Below are 27,632 nucleotides of genomic sequence, written 5' to 3'. Positions count from 1 at the left end.
CACCATTTGATCTGTCAGTTCAAAACAAGTGAGACATTGTATATAAAGTATAGTCCTTTTTTTTAGTTTACCAGCTGTCTGTCTGTTTGTGTTTTTGGGAAAAAAATTATATCTTTAAACTGAATAAAGGTATAAAGTTCACACTTTGTAAAATGTTTAGTCTAATTAAGAACTGTTAAAAAAAGAAGGTTTTTGGCAGTAAAACCGAGGTTCAATTAATCAGACATTAGCTCTTAAAGGGTTTTAAGTGTTAAAACCCCTGTTTTGTAATAATTCAATTTATATGTTTACTTGTATTTCTATTTGAAAATAAAAATAAAAAATACAGATTTTAAAACAAATCAGCAACATTTCATTGAGTCTAAGTGAATTGGTTTAATAGCAGTGGTTTGTGTTATATTTGTATCCATTTTCAATTGACCTAGGTTCAACTGCAGGTTTATTTATCAATGATATTATCCTCTTAATTATTGCCCTTGATAGACAGTGGTTGACAACATATTTTATTATACTATGATATTAGGTCAGATTAAATTTAAACTATGCTACTTAATATCTACTGCTATTCAAATGCTTTTATATCTGAATATATTAAATTTATTTTTATGAAAAATAATAAGCAATATTTTAACTAGAGAAACACTGTATCTTAAGAACATGCCATTATTTTCAAGAATACACCAAATGAGGTGAAATTGTTGACTAATGAAGTAGTACAAAATAAACAAATTAATTTATTGACACTATTAATTGGTACTTATAAAGTTGTACATTGTCCATTACAGTAAGAAAGTTAAAAATTAATATGAACTTGAGTTTACATGTTTCAAACGTACTTTAAACTGGTTATATAAATTAATTCAAATTTCAAAAGAGATTTGCTAATTTTATACAGCATAACTAGTTCTATATGTGGTACTTACTCTAGGAGGAGAACAATTTTGTTAAAAAGTAAATGGTTGACATTACAGTGGACAAGTCAGTGTACAATTATATTTCATATCACAATGCCACTATCTAATCTTAAATGGAAAATAATTAATCCAATTAGCAGTCTAAGTTGAAAAGACTACCATTTTACTATTATTATCTATTACTAGAATATAAACTATATCCATATCAGGGTTCATTATTATGAGTATTTGTTTTACCATTTTTGTTTTTTCATTATTATTGAGTATTATATTTTTAAATATCACATTCTCTAAAACCTATTGGGTAAACTCAATGTTTTATTACAAAAATTTATAAAAATTGCTTCAATAACATTGCTACTTCCTAGGAACACCATCTTAGGAATTCTTTAACAGTAACTTAGTAATTGGAAAGAAAATTTGTCACAAAAGGTTCAAATCTACTTCCAGCCCTAATGACTACATCGAATTTAGTCGTCTTAGAGATCTTTGCAAAGAGTTAAGCTCTCAGTGTTTCAGTAACTATATCGATTATGTTAATGGTATGATCCCTCTTAACATCAGAGCTTTTTGGAGTTTCGTTGACAGTGTCAGGGGTTCAACGGAATCTGCGGACACCTACTACCTGGATAACAGCTCGGCGTCGTCGCTAGAAGGCATCTGTAACCTTTTCGCCGAGCATTTTTCTTCCGTTTATAACTCGTCTCCAGGTCCCATTCCTCAATACCATTATCTTTCGGAGATTAATATTTCTTCTTGTGTTCTCACTGAGGGTGACGTAGAGCGTAAACTTGCTTCTCTTGACCCTTTCAAGGGAACCGGTCCTGATGAGATACCTCCGATGGTTTTGAAGCATTGTAGTGCCCTACTTGCACCTCAACTTACTGTGCTTTTCAATAAACTTCTGGAGCAGGGAATCTTTCCTGATAGCCTGAAGTCCAGTTACGTGGTTCCTATCCACAAATCATCTACGCTGACTAATGTTCGTAACTATCGGCCCATTGTTATTCAGCCTGCCCTGGGCAAGATTTTTGAGTCTCTCGTACTTGATCGCATTAGTTTTGCCTTCAGGAGTACTCTTATTCATGAGCAGCACGGCTTCACACCTGGTAGGTCTACAGTCACCAATCTCGTTCTGTATCAAGACTACATTTTATCTTCTTTTCAAAACCACAGTCAAGTCGACAGTGTTTATATCGACTTCTCGAAGGCTTTTGACACGGTCAGTCATGCACATCTCTTGGCTAAGATGGAGGCTTATGGTGTTTTGGGCAGCCTTCTTCAGTGGTTCCGTTCATATCTTTCAAATCGGTCCATGACTGTAAAATTTTCTGGTGCCACCTCCCGACCTTTTCTTGCTACCTCTGGCGTACCACAGGGTTCCCACTTGGGTCCCTTTTTATTCACTTTATTTATCAATGACATCATTGACCGTATCGATGTTGAATGTTTATTGTTTGCTGATGACATAAAAATATTCACATCCGTTTCAACCCTGCAGGATTGCTTAAAACTTCAACGTTGCCTTCTTGGATTGGATGATTGGTGTGTGCAGAACAATCTTAAGTTGAACATTGCTAAATGCGCAGTCATCACCTTTCACCGTTCCTCCGCTCCTATACTGTTTGATTACATACTCAATAACTCTGCTCTCATTCGTAAAACTTCTATTAGAGATCTTGGAATCGTAATCTCCCACAGTCTTGGCCCTGAATCCCACATTGATGCCATCACCACTAAAGCCTCTCGTAATCTGGGATTTCTGATCAGAACTTCAAGAAGCGGACTGAGTGTTGCAGCTATGAAGTTTATCTTTACTGCTCTGGTGAGGTCAGTGCTTGAATATGGCAGCGTTGTCTGGTCGCCCTATCAGGTTGGTCATATCCAGCAGCTCCAAAGTGTCCAGGATCGCTTCTTGCGGGTGGTTGGAGTCAAATGTGAATTTGAATGCAGAACTGTGCCATTGGAGGATTTGGGGATTTCCTTGGGTTTGAACTCGCTTGTGAAGCGTAGACAACTTTTAGATGTGGTTTTTCTCCATAAACTGATTAACGGAGACGTGAATTGTCCAGAACTGCTCAGGCGGATCGACTTCCGTGTGCCTCATCAGACCAGGTCCCTTCACACTTTCTGCCGTCGTGTCTACTCAACCAATTATGTACATCACAGCACTATCCCGAGACTTCACAGACTTGGAAACCTCGTCTCCTCCCAGCATGACTTTTTCAGTGATAGTGTTATGCACCTGAAAAAACATTTTCTTTTGTTGTAGACATTGACACCTGGCTCATAGTAATATGTGTATATATTTATTTCTTTCTATTTTTTCCTCTACTCTTTTCTACATGCATACATTTGATTCTTTTTTTCCCCTTTTATTGTAATAAATTATTCCTATGTAGTATATGTGTAAGTGCAGATGGATGTATAATTGATTGTATAATTACTGTTACTATTTATTATTGTTGCTATGCTATTATTGTTATTTTCTATATAGTCTATTTTATATGTTATTGTTATGTTGTAGCAATTTATTTTGGCATTGTTAATAATTTATAATGTGGATCATTTTCATTAGCTTATTGTTGGATATAAGAATATCTTATTGTTTTTTCCATGTACTAATGGTGTTACCGTAAATAAATAAATAAACAGTGATGGTGTTCTATGGACAATGATCTCATTCATGTTTCTAGGAGTCGTAAATGATAACAACTTGATATGAATTCCACAGATAGTGAACTACAGTACTCAGCAAGTTGATTACATAAAACATTACTCCAATACATCAGCAATCAAGAAATATCACAACTGCCATACAATGGTCTTTTTGACCCTATGTATGTTTGACACTATCATTTCAATTCTTTTATTTGATACTGTCAAGGGACGTAAATATGGAATATTTTTTAATTAAATTTTAAAGCTAAAAACTCTCTGGTTATAGCCTTTTATTTATATGCAATTTAAAACTTCAAAGATGTGACTATTTATAGGTCCCCTTTGAACATGTGTTAGAAATAACAGGAAGCTATTTATAGTCACAAGAGTCTCGAGGTGAATATTAATTCCCCAACAGTTGCGTCGATGTTGTGTTGAGACAATGTATTCATATAATCACAATATCTATACTCAAAATGTTTGATTTCAGACAGAATACATCAGAACACTGTTCTGGTATCTCTCTCTGAAAAATTTTGTTTATACAGTTATTTTCTTCTGCATCTCATAAATGTATAAAAACACATTTTAAGATCCCATATTTTCTAAATTCTTTAAAGAAAACCCGCATATCTTCCTTTCTTTCAAGAGGTACTCAATAATCCCAGATCCTAGAGAATACATTTCAGCCACCTCTTAATCTAGAAATCAAAGAATAAAAAGTCAAAAAGTTTTTAAAATATTCAGTAATATTTCAAATATTCCATTTTCAAACTGATATGAACATTGTATAAAGTGTTAGAAATAAACAAAATGTAAATACAGTAAATTTTTAACATCAGCTGAACACTAGAACAATTTTGCAAATTCTTATTATGTGGAAAAAATTACAAATTCAAATTGTAAAAATGCTACATGAAATTACGGTACGTTTATGAAAGATCTTTTTTCAAAAGTTATGGCTAAATACAAAAAAATTTAGTGAAATGCATATCGAACAAATATAAAAGCAGATAAGTAAATTTTTAATGTATATAAATCTTATATATTGTCTGCAACATTACGGTTAATTTCTATTTAAAACTATTGTTATGCATTCCAAATGGTAATTTTGATTTTAACAACTGGTATACTTGTTCCAAGTGGTCAATACAAGCTTTGGAGGAACTTGTTGATACTGTACAAATCACTTTTAAGGAATAAGATTTATTAAAATCATTGTTATGGGCCATTACATTTTTAGAAACTAATCTATCACCTTGCTGATTGGATGAAGACTGATGGTTATTCATTCTTAGAAGTAAGGGATTTGTAGTCAAATAAATATGGTCAATATACAATATGGTTATTACATTTTAGCAGTCGGCTTTATTACCAAATAGACATACTATTTCATAATTTGATAATAGGCAATAGAATTTAAGTACTTCTAAATACAATTTAATAATTGCTTAGAATTATTAAAATTTAAAATAACAAAATTTAATTAGCATACCTGATTAAGACACAAACCTAACCATTTATATCCTTTAACCATTATAAATACGAGGGTCTTCCAGAAAGTAAAGAACGATTGCACATCACGGGCGGCGCAGTTCCCCCACCACCGCGGTAGATAGCTTGTTCGTTAGCCACACCTTCTGCCTCAGTGTGAGCTGAGTAGCGGTACCGTGAGGTCACGTTTGCTTCTCCTGTGAAAGTTTAAAATGTCGGCGTTAATTGAAAATCCCGCCAAGTGTGAACTGCGTAGTGTGATACGGTTTCTGAATGCACAGAATGTTCAACCTATTGAAATTTATAGGCAAATTAAGGCAGTTTACGGTGACAATGCGATGAACGAGTCATCAGTGAGAAAATGGTGCATTCAATTTAAGGAAGGTCGAACTAATGTGCACGACGAGGAACGAAGTGGAAGGCCGTCACTCGTTACTGACGAGTTGGCAGCGAAAGTTGATGGAAAAATTCAACAAAACCGTCGTTTCACTTTGAGTGGTCTAGTGGAATTTTTTCCACAAATTTCAAGGTCGCTTTTTGCACGAAATAGTGACTGAACGTCTTGGTTATCAGAAAATGTGTGCTCGTTGGGTGCCTAAGATTCTTACTGATGTCCACAAGACTAAACAGATGGGAGCAGCTCTTGAGTTTTTGACTCAGTATGACGAAGAAGGTGATGCGTTTCTTGACCGCATCGTAAACGGGTGACGAAACTTGGGTTTCCTATCGAACCCCGGAAACAAAGCTCCAGTCAATGGAATGGCATCACTCGAATTCACCAACAAAAAACAGGAAAGAAAAACCAAATTTGAACACCAGGAAATTGATGGCAACAGTTTTTTGGGACCAGAAAGGCCTAATCCATGTGGAGTTCATGCCGAGAGGCGAAACAATCAACTCAGAGGCCTACATCGAGACCTTGCATCGGCTTCGCCGCGCTATTCAGAACAAACGACGCGGAATGCTGTCGTCGAAAGTGGTGCTGATCCACGACAATGCTCGGCCTCATTGCAGTGCACGAACTAAAGCAGAACTCAATTCTTTCAAATGGCAAATCTTCGGACACCCTCCGTATAGTCCAGATCTGGCTCCGAGTGACTATCACTTGTTTCCAAAGTTGAAAGTGTTTTTAGGCGGAAAAAACTTTTTGGGTGACGAAGACCTCAAAGAAGGAGTTAAAACGTGGCTTCATTCCTTGGCGGCAGAACAGTATAACGTCGGTATAGAAAAAACTGGTGCCACGCTACAACAAGTGCCTTGACAGTTCCGGCGATTTTGTAGAAAAATAGAGTAAGTTTATAAGTATTTATAAATAAATTTTCATGCTCTTATCTTTTGTTTTTATTGACTTATAACAAAACGTTCTTTACTTTCTGGAAGACCCTCGTAATATATGTATGAGACTTATCTTTCTGTAACTTCAAGAGCCTTGATGCATTAACAGAATAATGGTAAGAGAAGGGTAGTTTAACAAAGCAAGAACTAAATTAGCTATTGGTAAGGTACAGTACTATAAATTGCTGGAGATGAAACAGTCAACAAAAAATGAAATCATCACTTTTCTCAACTATATTTATAGTGTACTGGTGGTTGTATTAACCCATTGGCCTTGTATCACGGAACGGTTCCGTGACAGCTAGTCTGGGCTCAAAATTTATATCACGGAACCGTTCCGTGACAAGTACAGCGCCATCTAAATAATTTTTTAAAACTCCTTTTTCAACCAAATGTTAGTATAAATTAGACTAATATTGTTGTAACACATAAGAAAAACTGCAATAATACAGTTAATTGAAATTTAAATGAATAATAACTTACTATAAAAATATTAGTGTACTACAAGAGAAAAAAGTCAATATTCTTGGAATTTTCAGTATTTAGAAAAAACATTTATTCTGACAAAACTATGTATATATATATATATATATAATATATATATATATATATATATATATATATATATATATATACACACATATTCTAGTATTTCTAGGTAGAGAAATACATTTCAAATAAAATAAAAGCAACAATGGGGTATTTTATTTTATATTATTTGAATAAAAAAATTTTTTTTAATTCCAAAACTTTTTAGTTTGTACAGCATTATTATTTTTAAATTATGACCAAATATATCACTATCTATTTATTATTAAAGCCCATTTCATGTTAATCCAAAAAGATATAAAATATAACCAAATAACGTGAAAAATAAATTATTTATAAACATATAACAAAACTCTTACGTTTTTAGCATTTTTAATAGGATAACTCCAGTTGAGCTGATAGTAAAAATATGTATAAGCCAATGGGTTAATGTGAGTTTAAAATATACTTTTTAAATATATAAATAAATCAATACAACTGAGTATCAAAGGACCCAACAGAACATAACAAAAGACGTACCAACTAATCCAAAAATAGTAACTTCATCGCATGTATTACTATGTCACATAATAAAATGTTACATGATTGTGCACAGTCTGTTTATGGTAAAAATCATATAATTTTGATCTTTTTACTGTAAACATCAATGGTACAAAACAGATTAAAAAGAACCTATATACCTAGTTTCAAGTCTCTAGGACCTTCCTATTATAAGTAATCACATCGGACGTACAGATGACTCGCTGGTATGTATATGATGAACAGCAAATGAAAAAGATTATGATTTCACAACTAAGATTTCACTGATTTACATAAATTAAATTCTGTAGGAGGTTATAAAGACTCATATTCGATGGTTGTAAGAAAATAAACTAACCTGAACCTGTGCAAGTTTTTGGATTGTGGAAAACCACTCCCCAAGTGCCTTTAAGTCAATGAGTTGAGGTTTAAACTTCTCTTCAGTGAACAAAGGGAATGTAGTGCTCCAGATAACAATATCGGCCACAGATACTTCATCCTGCGACAAACACACTGTATTCATTTAAAGCCTAAATTACAAAATAATTATCAATAGGTATAAAATGAATAGAAAGGATATAAACATTTACAATTTTCATGACACAAAGAGTGATGATATAACTAAAAATACTTTAATTTTTAAACCCCCTGTTAATAAGAATATTATTAACTCATCCAAAAACCACAATATGAACAAAGTATTCTAATAAAGGATGGAATAACATAAGTAATAAAATCAGTAATTAATACAATAACACTGGACTAAAATGCTCCAAACAGCCTACAATACATTTATCTCCTTAATAATAATCTGTGTTTTTGCTATTCATATATATGTAGTATAACTTTATGAATCCCAGGTGACATTTTTCTACAGTACAATAATTAAGTTATCCTGTCAAAATAAATCGTCTGAGACTGAGGATTCACTGTGTCTATGTTATATTTTAATTCAGGCTATATGAAATTTATCACACGTTCATTTTAATTCTAGAGGTTTTGCCCACAAAAATATTACAATGTAATTTGAAAGACAGTAAAGATGTATTGATTCTTACCTTGACTAAACACTTGGACTTTTTAAGAGCATTGTCAAGCAGAGTTAGATGGGATTGAAGAGGTTCAGTAAATAGTCCTTTGGAGTCAATACAACGAAGTATAGAAGGCTGAAAATATATGCCAAGTATTAATTAATAAGTATAGTGAGTAATATTCAAAGGAAGAGTTTCTCTAATCCTATTTTGCTTAATCTATTATTAATCCTAAAGTGCTGACATCTCGAAACGCGATGTCAGTGAGCCGCCCGAGAGTGCTAACATCATACTACACAAGGAAAGGTTGACGTTTACACAAACATAACATATATAATTGATAATATTTCTAAATATAACATTATTCATTTATCCAAATGCCATCTTCATCTTTTACGTCTTAAAACTCATCTGTTGAAGTAATTGTTTAAATTTGCCAGATTTGTATGGCTTTCCAGTGGGAAAAACAATACATTTTTTTGTTCTTGTGCTTTTCTTTTCAAAATTAAATGTGCACGTGATAAACCTTTCCTGTCCTTCATTTCCTTTTCTCATCCTTTCTCCGGTCTCTTTTTGTTTTGAGTTCCTATCTTCATTCATATTTTTAAGCTGAAAATACATATTGTACAAAACACTATTTAAATAGACTTACACACAATATAAAGGATCTGAAACAAGAAAAAATGTGTAATAACAATTACAAACAAAAACTAATTAAGTGATTTTTAATTATCTCTTAACACATATAAGTGGTAAGATAATTCAGGGTTGCTACAGGAGTCCAATAATGAAATTCCCTGACTTTTCCCTGATTTCCAGATCAAATTTTTCATTTTTCCCTGACTTTTTTCGACGCAATCCCCAGGGTTTTTGGCAATTAACGGGTGGAAAAAAGCGGTGTTGAGGCTAACAGGGTGGCAAATATAAAAAAGCAACAAATAAAGTGAACACAGTTTAATACGTACAAAAAGATTGACTTAAATGATCTTTTACAACACAGAAGTAAAATATGCGCCGCGTCGTCTGCAGGCTTGGACTCGGCACGGTGGCAGTAAGTTTATTTGTGTAAAGGGATTTTATATTTTTCCCTGACCAACGTCGAAATTCCCTGACTTTTTTCCCTGACTTGAGACCGGATTCCCTGACTTTTCCCTGATTTCCAGTCCTGTTTTTTTTTCCCTGACTTTTCCCTGACTTCCCTGATTTCCCTGACCTGTAGCATCCCTGTAATTCATCCACCTGATCCATTGGTAGGATCCCGAGCATACAAAATTAGCATAAAAACCCAGATCTCTTCTTTGCCTTCACATCCCAATCCCTTTTTCCTTTCTATTTGTGATACTAATTTTACTTTTAATAATTTATATCTAACTATTTATAGAAAGAATAATATTTTTTTGTAATGTATCAGTGAAGCCAAAGCGATCAAGCAAACGGAAAACATAAAATGGAAACTACAATTAGATAGATAGTATGATAAGATAGACAAAAAAATATTGTGTACGTTCAATTTTTACAAATATTGTATATGCTACATTTGTATTGCTTTGATATTGTTATTTCTCTGAATTTTGTTTTTTCAGATGTAGAATAAACTAAAAAGTCAAGCTTATTCCCAATTTTCTAAAATATTGCGATAACATTCAACTTACTTGTAAGTGCACAGCTTCCCAGTCAAGCCAGTTGTCAACTGCTACTTCTAACCTTTCAGGAGGAGGGTAGAGAAAATAAGAAGCAGCATTCGTTGAAAACAATATGTCACCAGGTGATACCTCTAATAAAGGTAGTCTTTTTATACAACCTTCTGTAAAAAAAGTTAAGCTTTGTTCAATATAGCCATTTTAAATAGAACAGATTAAATTTAATCATGCACTTACTTGGTATATCTAGAGTTATAATTAGCCAATTCATCTGACCAGTTTGCCAGGGTTCACAATCTCTTGTGACATTTGTAACAAAGTAAACACTCCCTTCTGCCCTAATTTGGTATCCTTTCCTTCTCCACCATCCAATATACCCAAAATTGCAATGTTTATACCATAAAGGTTAATTTAAAATACCATATAAATAGTTAGAATTGCTAGAAAGACTTAATCTTATGAATCTAATTGTGAAATCACAACTTAACAGTATCTAGATACAATATTTCACTATGTAAAATAAAACTCGTACCATTTAAAACCATAATATAATTAATTAAATATGATATAACCTTTAAAAATGAATGGAGCCCACCAAAGGCTAGCTGGTTCTATATCTTTTAAGGAGTTCTGGAGTGTCATAATATGCAAAATATCGTTATAATCTTATCACATAATAGTTAAAATAACATCTGGTAGATTGTCTAAGCATATTTTAGGCGGGTATGGTACGTTAAACGAACCCGGTTTTTTATATCGAAGAATGTAGTCATTGATACCTAATATTCGCATCTCAAATCCTAGACTATCAATCCATATAAAAGTACCTATAGTCCTCAATAACAATCATATGTTATAAATTGAAATATGAATTTAATATTTACAGTGATCAAACAAATTATTACAACCCAAAATTAGACCATATTTGCTCCTCTCACAGTTACAGTTGTTTCTTTCCCACGAAATTAACATAATGGGTTTTTTGGTGTGAGTCCAAAATATTAAAGCCACGAAAAACATGTCTTATCATCTTTCAAAGCAATGTCGTGTAGTTTTCTAAAATTAACTGTCATTTTTAATAATCAAAATTACCTATGTAAAATTGAAATATTACCCTAAGTGTATTATTTTAAAGTGTTTACAGCTCTTGATATAGATTATTTAAGTTAATAGTTCTAAATAATTAATCAGTAACGATTGATTATTTTGATGGTTATGATTAAGTAATATCGTTTACCAATTTCAATATAAAAAACCGGATTCGCTTATCATACCCTACTCTTTTAGGCAACTTAGTAATAACAACGGTTAATATTTAGTTTTGGATTTAAACTGTCATAAATACAACTAAAATATTACTATTTTCAATTTGATCCCCTTATTTATTTCAGTTTTCTACGTTACCCGCTAGGAAAGATTGTTAACAAAATAAAAAGAAAAATTAATCATCAATAATGTTGTGTTTTAGGAATATATAAACTGATAATAATGATATACAGTGTTATTCTTGAAGAATTTAACTGTACTAAATTTCTTAGAATACTTGATAAGAAGTGTTTTTGGAAAATCAAGTTACATTACATGCTATTAAGATATGAAGTTTTTTAATTGAGTCTTTTCAAACAACGCATAAAGTTTATTATGATTTAATAAGCTATAATATATTGATCTAATGGAGTCATATTGTGAGGTAGCTAAGCAAAACATATCTCATTAGACTTTTTGAAATGCACAAAGGGCAATAAGAATAATTTCAAAACTTCCCTGAATTTTTGTTAAAATTCTTTTAGAATTAAAATAAAATCCAGTGGATCTAATCGTGAGTGTTTAATACCTAGCCAATTTCAAAATAAAACCTTGAAAGTGTCAGTCATTTCATATTTGGATAGACAGTTTCCCTGTCCACCGTGAGGGAATTGAATACAAAGCGGGAGATTAATAAGATAGGAGAAGGAGGGATATCAGGGTGAGTAGACTTTAATAAGCAGCCTACACTCGGTATTCGGTTGTTTTAACAAATCGTTCGATGTTTTTATCCGAAGGCATAATTCAATACTACAATTTATTTAACTTAGCATATGATTTCACCTTATTACTTATATTATTTTTAATGTAAACTATAAACAGCAAGAAATAACTAATATTTGAGACTGAAAATGGTGATGAATATGAGGAAAATATGTGACATATTTCTCACAAGTGACGAGATTAGTTTAAGTGGCTTCAACATGTACGTTTGGCTTCTGGTAAACCCATGGGGAGAATTCTTTCCTCCATTTTACAAAAGCTGTTACTCATTGCTGTCAAGCTGGGCAAATTATAAAAATTATAAGGTTTCTTTGATCCGTAAGTCTAGGCCTTAGTTGGTTTTGTAATGTTAGTCTTAAATTTATGTGTTTAAAATCAAGAGATTCTTCTTGTTACAGTAATTTGTTATAGCTCTTACTGTTTACGATTTTTTCATATCGAAGTTGGATAATATATCGAACAATTAGACAAAAACAACAGAGAAACAAGTGTAGGCCTATTATTAAAGTCTCCCCATCAGGGTGACCAAATGAAAGGCCTGAAAGAACCAAAAATATGCTGATGAAGACTTCTAACAACCTGATTGTCGAACCTAGCCACGACACAAACACTAATCTAATTACCTGAGAGTAGTATTTATAATTTATCTATTTTTTTTGGAAGTACTGATGATAACTCATCAAACATGACTCTCCCTAACTGTCAGATCTACCAACAAACCCGAGAGTCGACCTGTCTACTGGAGCCAACCAACGTTAACTTAGGCTACTTGTTTCTTGACCCTAAATGTTCCCTTTCTACATTAGTAGTCATTATATTAAAAATATCTAAAAATTTTAGTGCAAAAATTGGGTATCTCTAAACTAAATAAATACGTCTCCAAAATAACACAACCTTAAGGTAAAACATAACCTTGTTAACCTCAATCTAATAGAGTGTTGATAAACACGTCTCATCATATTGAAATTAAATTGGACAATTTTCCGTGGCATATAGAGTATCAATATGATGATTAATTGATAAATGGTTTAGCAATTATCATTAGTCAGGATAAACCTTTACTTGTGAAACAATGTGTTACTAACCTGAAAGAGGCTTTTCAACAAAGTCAATATCCAACTGTTTAAGACCAAATTCAGCAGCTATTGAAATTTTCAGTGCTGCAGTATTGTTTTTATTGGAAACCAATTTCATTTTAATTCAAGGATAGTTTGCTATCTTAAGGCAAAGCAAAGATATTCAACTCTTCACAGTCTAACCCTAAAATGACAACCTCTTTCACTCAATCAGCCCAATCAGGTAACATCAATCGCGCCACGGTGCAAAGCGAAGGAAATCTAACGCAATATTAGCAGACTGTTACAAAGCATAATAAGAACAGAAAATAAAAGCATTCATATAGTTCATGAATTAAAATCACTTGAAACGTTCCGTTTAAATCCAATATTGACTAAATATGCATAATTGCCAGTTTTTTATTACTGGAAAAATTATTTTCGAACCACGGAGCACTGTGTTGAAACTATACCAAGTTTGTACATTATTGTAATACATGCATACTGAGAACGCATTACATTGATTTGTTACAAAAAATTCGTCATTTACTTGTATCATGGACCCTTCATATGAAATTATGTATCTTGATTATTAAAAATTATTTTATGAAATAAACCACATTACTTTATTGGCTAGACTCCAACGACACAGCATAACCGAGTTCATGTAGTGCAGGTTGAAGAGTTAATTGCTCAACAAGGTATTACTGTAAACTGTAATAAATGGAGTCCTCCTCCGACCTCCCCCTTCCCCATAATTTCTATGAATCTAGGATTCCATAGCACATAGGTATAATTTATGCCTTGTAATAGTCCATTCCTTAATTTTCTTAATCTTAAAACTAACTACGTAATGGTACCCAAATTCCCAATGTTCGCTTATGACATAAACGTACGTTTGCCGTGATGAGCGTAACAAGTCTTTACTGAATAACATAGATAAGTACTGCGTGAAAAAGAGAATTGGACTTAATATTTTAATATGTAACAAACGGTCAAATTGCTCGTGGAAGGAACTGTCACAATTTTTATACCTGTATTAATGATACCGTTTTGCTTAGGCTATAGTCAAGTCAAGTCAAGTCAAATTCTTTATTGCCATAAACAACATTGTATACATGTATGACATCGTCAATATTTAAATAGTGATACTAATAAATATATTTAATAATTAGTACAATATAAAATGAACTCATTTTACATCATAGATACTAAATTAAATCAAATGACTTAAGCTTAATTTTATAGATATTAATGTCAATCAACAATGATTCCATTAAGCTTAATTTTCATTTATTGTTTCATAAGCATTTAATTTCCTAGGTAACATATTATAAATTTTAATCCCCATTCATATGTTGATAATGCTTGGTAAGCATTGCATTGCCTGATTCTAAGCAAGTTTTCTTTGTTTTATCATGATCTTGAATTGAACTATTTGGTTAAACAATTTAAAATCCTACATTAACATACAACTGTAGTATGTACAATGATGTAACAGTCAGAATACCTAAAATCTTTAAATAAAGGCTTACAATGAGTCCTACAGCTAGCATTGCACATAATTCTTAAAACTCTCTTTTGCAAGATTAAAAGTTTTTTTTTATATTACTATCACAGCCCATAACAATGATTCCATAAGATAAATGACTTTGTATTATGCATAATATACTGACAATAATACATCTAGATTTACAATTGTTTCAGTCTTCTAATCATAAAGGTACCTTTAGAAATCGTATTACAGACATTTACAATATGAGCCTCCCATTTAATATTTGACTGCAACAACACACCCAAAAACTTAACATTTTGACATCAATAGAGTTACTCAAAACTATTTTAATACATTGAGTTTTATCTTTATTTAGACATTATAAACCATTGGCCAATCCAATCCTCACAGAGCGGGACATTGTTTAAAATGAGACATTATTTGATTTACTAGATTTATATACAACTAATTTGTATTGCTAAGTCATCTGCATACATAAAAGATGATACACAAACATTATTAAGGGCAGAGGGCAAGTCATTAATATAAACAAATAACATAGTTGGTCCTAATAATGACCCTTGTTGGCACACATGTAAATTACATTCCAAGTAATTGATTGAGAGAAGCAAACCATTAATAAAACAATATTGAAAACCTTTCATCAGATATAATATGAATAAACAAGTTTAACAGACTTTTCTTTCATAAAATTTGAGTTTAGTTTAAAAGTATCACATGATCCAAATAGTTTAAAGGCCTTCGACATATCGTACAACCAACAAATTTTCTTGCTACTAACATTAAATTGTACCACTCTTCACATAATCGACTAACACTGGTCTCCATGGTCTAAAGCCATACTTGACTCTTGGAAAAAAGATTATTATGTTCAAAAATACTTAATTACTTGGTTATTTAAAAGAACTTCAAAAACCTTAGATACCAACAGGTACTATTGACACGGGACGATAATTGTGTAGTAACAAATGGAAAAGGTTGTAAGTGCCAGAAGAACTAAAATTTTCAGTATTCAATAAATATGTCCATGTAAATAAAATATGTCTAAAACATTGGAATATTTACTAATAAAATATTTTTTATATTTATATAAATATCCAATAAAAATCAATATGGAATACAATATATAAATTTCTGCCAAAAAATAATGGAAACCAAAAAATTATATGGAGCAAAGGTTTATATGGAAGAGCAATCGGTTTTTTTTTTAAAAGGATGTATGAAGTGCCTTCTTTATTTAATAAATGATGTAAGTGAAGGGGTTAGTTTAAAAAAAAGGAAGTCCAGTATTGTTTAGAAGCGTTTAATGTTTACACCATAACATCAAAATATGTTACAGGATACATGATATATACGTACAAAAGATAAAAACACTTTTAGTCATAGTCTTGACTTTCTGAAAAAGTTATATAATATACGTAATATTATTAATATTATTTTTAATAATTATTAACTCTAGGACTTTGTACATTAAAATACCTTACTTTTAATACAACTAGTAGTCCTTGTCTTCAATGTCTGCATCCACCTCCATGACACCATCAGGAACGGTGTCTGCTGCAATGATCTCTATAATCTGCTTGTCTTCTTGCCTTTTATGTAGTTTTCTATGTCTATCAATCAGATCGTTCTTCTTTTTTCTTGTGAGATTTTTGATGATTTGAACTGGATTTTTGGCAAGTCCTTTAAGTCGGGAAGATTGCCAAGGTCGGCCCTTTTTCTTTAAGACGTAACTTTGTTCCATGTTACCATACCATCATCTTGAAGTGCCAAAACTGACGCTACCTTCACTGTGCTTGGATTCTTATGAGAAACTCGGAAGTGGGAAATTTTGCTGAATAGCTAGATCTTTTGTGTTAATGAACTGATTTGCAATGACCTTTAAAATCTATAAAGTCTTCTGACTTCATAGAAACAACTGTGAAGGGGGATTTAAATTTTGCACTTTGCAATACATCTTCCAGGTCTTTAGGAACCATTGCTTTTGCATTTTTGCGGCGTTTTTAATAATGCCAAAGTCTCTGTCAACAGTTTATATAACCAATAACTGTGCCCACTTACAAGATAACTTCAAGTTAATTAGAGCGATAAAACCCTTTGTGAACTAGGTAAATAATTGCCATTAAGTGCATTCCTGTTTTTATTTGAGCACCACAGTTGTCGCACATATTACAAGTCTTCTCGGAGAAAAATGGCCTTGAACAGTAGCAACTTTAAAACAGTCACAGCTATTTCATTGGCTCCCCGACCTCCGATGCCCTCATGCCACATACACATAAACGCTGAGTCATTATCCCCCCACATGTATTCCTAGATTTATAGCAAGAAAGTTGTCTGCAAGTAAAACATCATGGGCACTGTTTGCATGGGCAAGAACATACAGTTGTTGCACAGTTGAAGTTATACATAATGTTGTAGCGGTACTTTCAGTTGGAAGTTGGGACCTAATTCCTTTTTCGATGCAGTCATGGGCCTTTTCAGCTTTTCGATGGTGAATTTCTTGTTTAGTTTTAACTTCCCGTTTTGCCCTTCATTGGTCGTTGATGAAATCTGCACTTTAAAAAGAGATCACATTTTTTGCAAGTATCAGCTGCAAGAGCCTTGAACTTGAGTTTTGGGGGAAATCTTTTTTTTAATACTTCTGTATAAAAACTATAGTTGACTGGGACTTGTAGGGTATTGGGTTTTAAAATGCCATAAACATTCTGTGTTTGTTCAGGTCTGGGGGACAAAAACTCATTGCTTGATACTTTTCGGCAATAATTGGCTTTCGTATCTTGGGAAGAATTTATATGACACCTAACCAGATTACGGTTTTTTCTGTATACTTCACCTTGTGTTCATTTGATCCAGGGGTTTTCTCTTTTGTCTTCGAAAAAAGCATCCTGTTTTTTTTTTTTTTGTAAAACCAATGTAAACCAATCCTTCCTCAGAAATACAAAAATAGCAAAAATTTCTTTAAAGTTTTTTTTGCAAAATTTGTATGTTTTTGCCAGAACCATCAGGAATGTTGTATGCAAAACGAGCAGGTGCGTCTACTCTCACTGGGGATCATCGTTTCCCGTTCTTCTACGGGCAATAGGTAGCATCTGCATGTGGTTGAGTAAATATGTTCCCTGGCTTTTTTCGTCAACTTTGTAGAATTCCGTAAACAATATCAGTTTTTGTTCGTTACTCAAGTTTTTGCATTGGTACTTACATGAACAGCTTCGTTCAGGAGGTGGGGGATTTTTTGCGGGGATAGTCTTTCCTTTACAAGTAACATAACTGTCTCCTTTTTCCCGAGCCCTTCGTCTTCTCTCACTAGAAAACTTTCTTACGAACAGGAGGTGCTTCCATTTTTAGTAAGATAGAACACTGCACTAATAAATACTTCAACGCCTGTTACACGCAACACACTTAAATAAAATAATCACTACGTAAAACAACACAAAACGTAAAAGCGGCGGAGCATGCGTAGCGTCACTGCCCGCCCGGCAACAGCAAATAACTACGGAATAGACAAGGAAACATACATCATGACGGGTGGACTTACATCGTTCTCCACTTCAACCCCGCACGGCTCTTACACGGTGCTGACATCTTCCGACTGCTCTACAAACTAGGGGCAATTTTTCTGGGCACTTACTACCTTGTCTATCTTATTACGCTTGGCTTTTACTTCGCTTTTCACCGAAAAAGTCATTTTTTTTTATTTTTGGCACCTACAACCTTTTCCATTTTTACTACACAATTAACATAGTCACCCGTTGAGCCCTTCTTATGCAAGGGAACAACCTTCACTAACTTAAGACATTGTGGGACAATACAACCTTCAATACAGATATTAAACAAGTATGACAAAATTTCAGCAATAAATGGTGATGCCAATTTTTAAAAACATGAGAGTTGAGATTGTATACATCTAAACATGAACTATTACTCAAAGATAAAATAGCTTTATGAACCTGTTCAACACTAACACAGCCAAATGAAAAAGTTGAATTTACATTATTACCTTTAATGACACTTGTTAATCTTAACTTATCAGATAGTATGACATATCATGTATTTGCTGAGGCACTTCTTGGACAATAGACTCAACTTTACTTACGAAAAAATTATTAAAACCACTACTAGTTAAATTTACATCAACCTTATTAACAGAGGAACATCCATTAGCACCTAAGGTTTCTTTTACAATTGACCAGATTGCTTTAGGGTTTATCTATAGCATTCTTAACTTTATTACCATAATGAGCTCGCTTGGCTTGCCTTACATTGCATTTATACCTTGATTCAGAACTCTGTATGAATCCTTAAAACAAAACCTGACCAGTATTTTTAAACAATTCATACATAAACAAACATTGCTCTTTCACTAATCTAAGCTGCTCATTATACCAGTTTGGCTTTTTAGGCTTATTTTTATAACAACCCTACTGTATTTAATAGGGCAGGCTATATCAACAATTTCTAAAAACTTAGCTAAAAACAACTCAAACTTATCATTAACTGAGCTTAACGTATACAATACCAACAGTTAAACCCTGCTTAGCAGGAACCCAAAATATGCACTAGTGACATTATCAATTGATCTGGATATCTTAAAAATTAGGCCTACTTTTTAAAATTTTTTGTTACCAATTGAGACATCATTTTGACATGGATCCAATTTACCTTTAAAAAAACCACGCTATGGTGGTCAGACATTGCCATTGGTTGCACAAAAGCAGAACAAATTCTATCAGGATGCACAGATACAGCTATGTTGTCAATACATGTACCAACAGAATAACCATATAGGCTAGGTCTAGTAATATCATACACAGTATTCCTCAAGTTAAAACTCAAAAACAAGTTGTTTTAAAACCCTATTATGCAAGCTGTCACTTAAAAATATCTACATTTTAAAATCATTACATAAAATAATCGAGGCACCAGTTTTATTTTTATCAGATTAAAATATTTAACACATTATGCAAGTTTTCAATAAAAATATCAAAATTTTCATATACAGGAACTCTATAAATTTCTAAACAAATAACATTTAAATTCTCAATATATAAACCGCCGCTACTTCACACACAGAAGGTACGGAGAGATTTACAAGAAAAGACAATTCTTTTAAACTTCAAATCAGATTTGAGAAAAACTGCTGTGCCGCCTCGTTTAGCTGAAGGCCGATGATACGCACTTGCCAATACGAACCCAGGAATGACCAATTCTGCAAGATTGTCTCGATGCTCCCAATGTTTCACATATGCAGACCACATGACAGCCAAATTTGTTAGAGAGAAGACTAATTTCATCTATCTTATGAAGGACACCCCTGAACATTCCAGTGAATCACTGTGAAGTCTACATATTGAGTTGCAGAGGGATCAGAACTAGGTTCACTTAGGTGGCCGAAGTGACTGATTGTTGCTGTCAAAAAAAGAATCATTTCTTTTCACAAAAGGCTTAGGCCTATTCCTAGGAGCCCGGTACTTGCCAATAATGCATCCCTCGAACCATAAGTTAGGGTGCATAAGCTCCTCCCCCAAAGCATAAGAAACTCCGATTTTAAAAGAGCTATATGTATTGTATCTTGTCTCAAGTTTCTCACACACAAATGTCTCAGACTCTTTTAACGACTTCTACATATTGAGTGCACGTATACGTAACTATATCCTCCGAGCTCACTGAAGGATCGAGCCCTGAGAGGAACATCCAGAACATTTTCTTAGCTGGCTTGATAACAAAATCTTCACTCACCTGTCTCGTACCATGCACCACATTGTTCTTACTTGACTTCACTGCATCACTAAAAACTAGGCCTACCTTCATCATACTTAGGCCTATGAACCAGTTCTTTAGTCTTACGCTCAGTAGCAAAAATGTGTCTCACATTAGGCTTAGATTTGTCCATATTCCTCTCATGTTGTTTCCACTTTTTCCACCTCTATAACTCGCAGTTTTCCAACCTCGGTTAGAATTTAGTGAACACACGATTAGAGAATTTTGCTGGACACTGTCATCATCTTCTATAGTGTCTTCCACATTCTCACTAGGACCAGCCTTGGGTACATAATTCTCAATCTGACCTGCTTCGTTAGAAACTAGGCTTACTCAACGTTGAGGTAGGCCTAGGCTCAGTACCAATATTTCACTAATCACTTGCTTAAGCATAACCACTTCTTCGGAATAACCTAGAATTTTCAGATGACACATTGTCTATTTTTTTATTAAGTTCAAAAATTATCATTTACTACTCCCTTCGTAACTTCAATCAATTTCTTGACAGTCGCATTAATAGCAATGAACTCATCATAATCGCACACTTTCTTTACCAGACGATCCATCTTTAGGCTGCAAGTCCCACAGTACCATTTAACCTTCTCACTCAGGTTCGTTAATTTTCTTGTAATCTGTACTATTAATGTTAACACACATTCCATGAAAACCAATTCTTACAAAAACCTTCACATTCAAGAGCAACTTCATTATCTAAAACAATTTTATTACAACAGGGACAATTGCTATAAGACTATAAGACTGTGACGTTGATACTTCCCTGATCTCTTTTAATGGTCATATTTTTAATGTAACATAAAAAACCAACTTATTTCTCGAATTTATCAACATCTCTACCAGACATTTAACTCTCCAATTACACAAGCCACTTTGTACAAATCCTCGTGCACTCCACTGGTTGAAATCAGAGACTATTTTCATATATCAGGATTCCCACCGGCGTCAATGTAATTGAATGTTTATTTATCTTGTATAAACTGGTTACTACTTCTTGAAAATATCTACATACATGACCGTTTTTAATAATTGTGCGCCCCTGTGCTATCAGTCTCCCAACCAACCCCTTCCAATCATCCACCAGCCAGCCCCGAAGAGTAACACATTCAATAATGACTGACACATAAGGGACTTAGCTGTTATTTAACATGCATTTAATATATGTTTTACTTCATAGTTTTCTATAAACTATTTCAAAAAATTCTTCAATAATCCATTGTTAGTTCTAAAGTTTGTTAAATAAACAAGGAAATAAGAATCACGATTTTTCTAAATCATGCCTATTTAGTTCCATTAGATTATACACAAAAATTATAATAAAATATTCTAAACTTGTTAGATTTAAAGGGCTCCCCTTTAAATAAAAAAATTGCATTTATCAAGTTTAAATAGTGGTTTTCTTCAAGCTTGCAAAGCCGGCAATAACTTTATCAAAGTTTAGAATGTGTGTTATACTGCGGCTGAGCTATAGCGAAGCCTATCACACGAAAGACTAGAATGAATTTCATGTCTACATGTCTATCACGGATATCACACAATATATCGAAAATGAAAACATCTACCCTCGAAATCGTGCATGAAGCTTCATTTCTATATGAGCAACACTGAGTTCGATGATGGTGCCTATCACTCCATGGCATTTTGACTGAGTGCTAGAGATGTTTACATTGGTCTTGTAAGTAACGATGGTTGAAACGAGAAAATAGCAGAATAAATAAAATTGTAAACAAATTGCATACAATTATATGTAATTTGAACATGTGATATTTTTGTTCATAGAGGAAAACGAAAAAATATAGAGTGGAAAGTCAATGTCGAGTCGGTGACAAGATTTGGTATCAGCGCTCTTGCGTACACTTCCTAGCTTACATCAGGAATTGCTATATTTTAATTCTGCTATAGAACCTGACATAATGAATAACAATGTGAATGTTTCATGAGGCAAGTTATCGTGAGAAAGATTTAATCTGTAGACTTTAAATTTTAGATGAATCTGCATTTTTACATTGAATGTACATGCCCATTCCATGTACATGGAATTCGGCAGAGCGCCATGGAAGACTATCACTAAGTACGTAGACGCAAATTCTCTTTTGTCTGCGGGTGGGCGTAAAAATAATGTTCTGTATGATTGCTGCCTATATATCTGCCAGCAGGATATCTCGAGAATTAAATAAGTTATAGATTAGAAATTTCCATGGAACCACACGAAGCCTGTTACACGACATGTGGTATGGTGTACTTCTACCTTGTTAATATGAAAACGAAGCCTGTTACACGACATGTCGTATGGTGTACTTCTACTTTGTTAATATGAAAAATAATATGTTACCGCTTTGTTTGTAAGCAAAAGTTTAGCCTTAATACGGGCCTGCCTAAACACCTCCAAATCAACCCATCAAATTGTATTAAGACTTTTATGATATTGTGGTTGAATTACTGAGTTCTCGTTTCCTGGGAGAACCTGCGGAAGTTATACTGACGGGTCACTTTAATTAGCCTGACACAAATTGGACATGCCCAGATTAACTTTCTAAATATTTTCACTGTCTTTTAGAATATTGTTCTCTACGTATAACTTAACACAAAACAAGGGAATACTATATCTCTTTCCGAGGAGTTTGTCTTGATTTGGTTTTTACATCTGCCGAAACGTCTGAAATTGCTCTTACACATGATCTATTGCTTGGGGAAGATATATACATTATCCCGCTTTGTATTTTGAAGTAGTAGCTTCAAAGGAGGCACACTCTCATAGTCGGAAAAATACACTTGATTCTCGCAAATATTACATTGGAGCTATATTTAACTGTCTTCAGTCTCTATGCTACTCAACACCAAGTGGTTTGATAAATCATGCACAGACTTTTAATGATTTCAGTAACTACTTTGTTTCTTTTGTAAGAGCTAATAAGCCAGTTAAGATGACTGGAAAAGCTAGTTTTCTCTCTTTTTAAAGTAAATTAAAATAGTTAGTCATCTGGAAGAAAAAAAAGTTAAATCAAACTATAAATTGTCATAATTCCCAACTGATTTAGATAAAATTTCGGAGAGAAAGGCGAGAATATAAGGATATCACTCAGATGTTATGATGATAATTGACAATTCAATTCATACAAATATTTTTTAATCATTATTCCAGCTGTTTTAAAATTATTTATGTTAAGGAAACAGGATTTCCGGACATTTTCCATCGTTCAGTGAAACAAGAAATCAGTAACACTACGTTTCGAGATCTGCAATGTGATCTCTTCTTCAACTAACTTCAAATAATTAACCTAATACATATTTACAAACTAGGTTAAAATAAACAAATCATATCAAAGCGTAGTGGCACGCCTAAGTTGGGAACCACAAACCAACATGTTGTTTGTTAACTTCACTAACTCTAAAAAACGTGCACTTAATAAAAAACTATACACAACAATAATCATTAAAACTGAACTAAAGAATATAGGTCACAATACGTCTGAATTCGTCTACCAACAACCTACGACTGACCAGAGGGCACTAACAAATGGCAATCGTCACGGCAGACAAAAACAAGATGGCGGAAATAAAAAGGAAAGGGGACAGGAATGGGCCCTTTTGTTGTTATTGGTTCATGCTAGACGAACTTCTTAAAACCATATTGTGACTCCGCATTGGTTTATTACAAATATCTGATCCTGATCCGTTTGATGATTTTGGTTTTCTTTTTAGTTAATTTTTTAGAATTGGCAACCAAAGCGGCCTAATCTCGACTGATGGTTGACTGATTAGTTGGTCTGTCAATTTAATGTATGTTGCCTCAATTAATTTCCTTTTGAACAAATGTGGTTCGGGATGAATTATGTTGCGTTTTATCCCAATTCGTATGATGGTCTTCTAACCAACAATGGTGTGCAATATTTTACTTTTCTGTGAGACCCTTTCTTGTGTTTTCTTTGTACTCTTTTATCCTTACGTTTAGTGATATTTTCGTCTCGCCCATGTATTCCCTATTGCAACTACATTTTATACTGTAAACACAGTTTTTGGAATCCTGTGTGCCATTTTTGGTTTTGTTTTTACGAGACTTTGTCTAAGAATATTGTATGTTTTAAACGCGGTTCTAATGTTGTACTTTCTACCTACTCTTCTAATTTTATCCGACAATCCCGGCATATAAGGGATTGACATAAACGCAATCACAATTCTTTTTTTCTGACTCAGGAATGATTATTCTGGTTCGTTTGCACTTATTTATTACTAATTGAGGGTATCCATTGCTTCTGAGATCCTATTCAACTTTCTTATATTCCTCTTGTAATCCATCTTTATGGAGCCATACCTGAATGCCCGCGTTGTTAGTTTCACCAGAACTGCATATACATCAATTATAGAGAGGGATTTTCAGATTACAAGCAGCTTACTTCGCATACAATTTAATAGGTAAGTAGTGGATTACAGTTACTTGTTTTATGAATGAGATACGACACCTTTTTATGATCAGGTCTTTTTCACCATTGTAAGCACGTTCCTCTAGCTCGGGTTTGGAGATAAGTATTGACTTTTTTGGGGGCGTCACGTGAGATGAAAATATTTTGCTATACATCGTCCATTTCGAAACCCTTTTCTTTAATTAACCTCCTGGCAAATAACCTTGTATAATAAACGAAATTAAATATATCTTTCAGAGGACTAATGCGTCGATAGGTCTTTGTATGATTTTTAAATCATTACTAAGTTTGTTTTAGTACAAGACACATCAATGCAAGCCTGACCGCATGAGCAGTTACCGCACCACACAACCCCTTCATAATTGCGGCGTTGAAATATTGTCTTATCAGCTGATTCTCAGTTTGAGGTGACAAAAGTGACACGATGTGACGCAACGGCCTCGCTTCGTTCCGGTTGTTTATATCCGTTTTGTTCTTCGGCATTCGATTATTCTGCATGTTTTAATTTAATTATTATGTTTTGCTTACGTTGTGTGTTGTAGTATAAACACAATATGCTAATTTAAATCGTGAAGGTATAGAATTCAGGAAGATAGATGAGCAGTAATGATCACTCGATTGTTGAATTCAATTCGATTATACCATCACTAGTTATTCGTTACCGTTACTACGGGTAACACCATGACACAATCCATGCTTGCATTGATGTGTCTCTTATTATGTTCGTTCTGAAGGCAAAAATGAGGTTATATTTGTGTTTCTACACATACTCGTAGATTATGTTTCCTTGTTTTGTTTTATTCTTGAATTTTTATTGTACACTTTTCATGTACCCGTTGTATTTAGCAATATATAAATTGGTCTCAGAACATCGATGTTCGAAACTAGATCAATCGAATTTTCTAACACATCGATAATCTTATTCATCAACAAATAAAACACGCTGTCTTCGTCGCCTAGCAACACGATGCTCACTATTCCCACACAACATTAACGGAAGTGTAAAACTGTTGTAGTAGGTTGGAATTCGTTATTTTACTATTGAATAAGCTGTGTTAACAATTAATAAGTACATATAATTATAATTTATTACAATAGTAATACAGTAATAAATTAAAATTAGTTTAAATAATATATTCCTGCAGTTTGAACACTTTATTTAACAGTTGATAGATAATCAGTACAAGAATTGATCTATTTGTTTAATACATTTTAGTAAAAGAACGAAATAAACTTCTATGAAGCCCCCCAAGTTTTAACAGTAGGCTATTTTTATTAATTATTGTTTATTGACATTCTTACCAATGTTTTTTATGATAAAGTGTTAACATTTGTTCATGCAACCAAAAATAAATTGAGGGTAAATTAAAAACGTTTTTTTTTCTCATTTTGTTTTATAATATTCAGGGATGAAGTGTAATTTTCGATTTATTTCTGTTTAAAATAGAAATAATGATTGGGAAATGAATTATCAGAATAATATAATACAACATTAAATTTATTATTCTTTTAATTTATATATAAATTTTTACATGATCATTATAAAAATACAACTGTTACAGAATGTTCTTTATTTCAGGAACTCGAAACAGGGCAAAATTAATTGACAATATAACAATCTTTCTAACAGTTACCAGTTTCACATTTTGTTGTTTTTTTTTTTTTTTTTTTTTTTTTTTTTTGCTTGTATGAAAACTCTTATTGTCCCATACAACATATTATTAGTAAATAGAAAAATTCTCCCTTTTGAAAACCTGATATTCCCATGCACGTAATATTTATCCATTTAATCACCTATTTCTGATACATCTCTGTTTTGCAGCTATAAAAACCAAACCATTACACATAAAAACACATATATTTTTCTAATCTTACAATACAGGAAGTAGTAGCCATAGAATAAATTCACCTCAACATAGACTTAGCAAAATTGAAATCCCCTCTATGTATCACATCTAAGTTAATAAATAAGTTACCAATTGAAATGAAAACATTAAGTGACTGTTCTTTTAAATCAAAACTATACAATTTCTGGATAAGTAATGCTTTTTATCCAGTAAATGAGTTTTTATTGAGCCAATGGACTGAAAATAAATTTTAATTGGTAATGAATGACTAACATGAATTGTACTGTGACCTGCCTATGTATTTGCTTGAAATACTTTGTAGCTGACAAACTGCATTAATCACATGATAACAATTTTGAAATAATTAAATAATGAAAGGAATTAAAAGCTGAATAAGTATAAAAGAAGAATCTGGGTTTATAGTGTGGTACTTGTTAAGATGTGCCAAACCTGTGTTACTCAGCATCAATTTTAACTAGAATATAGTTGTGTACTAAAATAAATTTTGCACAAGTTTTAATTTAATGAAATAAAACTATTTTAAGGAAATCTACCAATTTGTATTGGGATAATGTTAAAAAAATATTTGTAATACTTTATTTTATATTGTTTTACAATAAATTAGTTTTATTAAACAAAATTATAAACTATAATAAATTTTATATTTTATTATAAAGCCAAAGTAACAGAGGAATATAGAGTTCAGAAAACTATTTATTCTAGTTGTATATAAATAAAAATGATCTTTTATTAAATCCAAGTTCTTTTTTACAAAATTTAACAGCAATTATTCTTAATATAGATGAATTCTTCTAAGTTTCTCAACTATAGAACTCGTCTAGTACTTCAT

General features: G+C 32.8%; 1 protein-coding gene across 1 annotated transcript in view; it reads right to left on the bottom strand.

The window, feature by feature from the left end:
• The window catches only part of LOC124356868 (methionine--tRNA ligase, cytoplasmic-like), a 50,849-nt gene extending 37,360 nt beyond the window's left edge, over positions 1 to 13,489 (bottom strand). Inside the window, 4 exon segments of the mRNA XM_046808143.1 lie at positions 7,831 to 7,971; positions 8,531 to 8,638; positions 10,156 to 10,307; positions 13,257 to 13,489. Of these exon segments, the coding sequence (XP_046664099.1) occupies positions 7,831 to 7,971; positions 8,531 to 8,638; positions 10,156 to 10,307; positions 13,257 to 13,365 (510 nt within the window). The 5' untranslated portion in view covers positions 13,366 to 13,489.
• Between the last annotated feature and the right edge of the window lie 14,143 nt (positions 13,490 to 27,632).

This window comes from Homalodisca vitripennis, chromosome 3 (genome assembly GCF_021130785.1).
Source record: "Homalodisca vitripennis isolate AUS2020 chromosome 3, UT_GWSS_2.1, whole genome shotgun sequence".
Lineage (NCBI taxonomy): Eukaryota > Metazoa > Arthropoda > Insecta > Hemiptera > Cicadellidae > Homalodisca > Homalodisca vitripennis.
The sequence above is the reverse complement of the archived record's forward strand: the minus strand, read 5'-3'. Positions and strand labels throughout refer to the sequence as shown.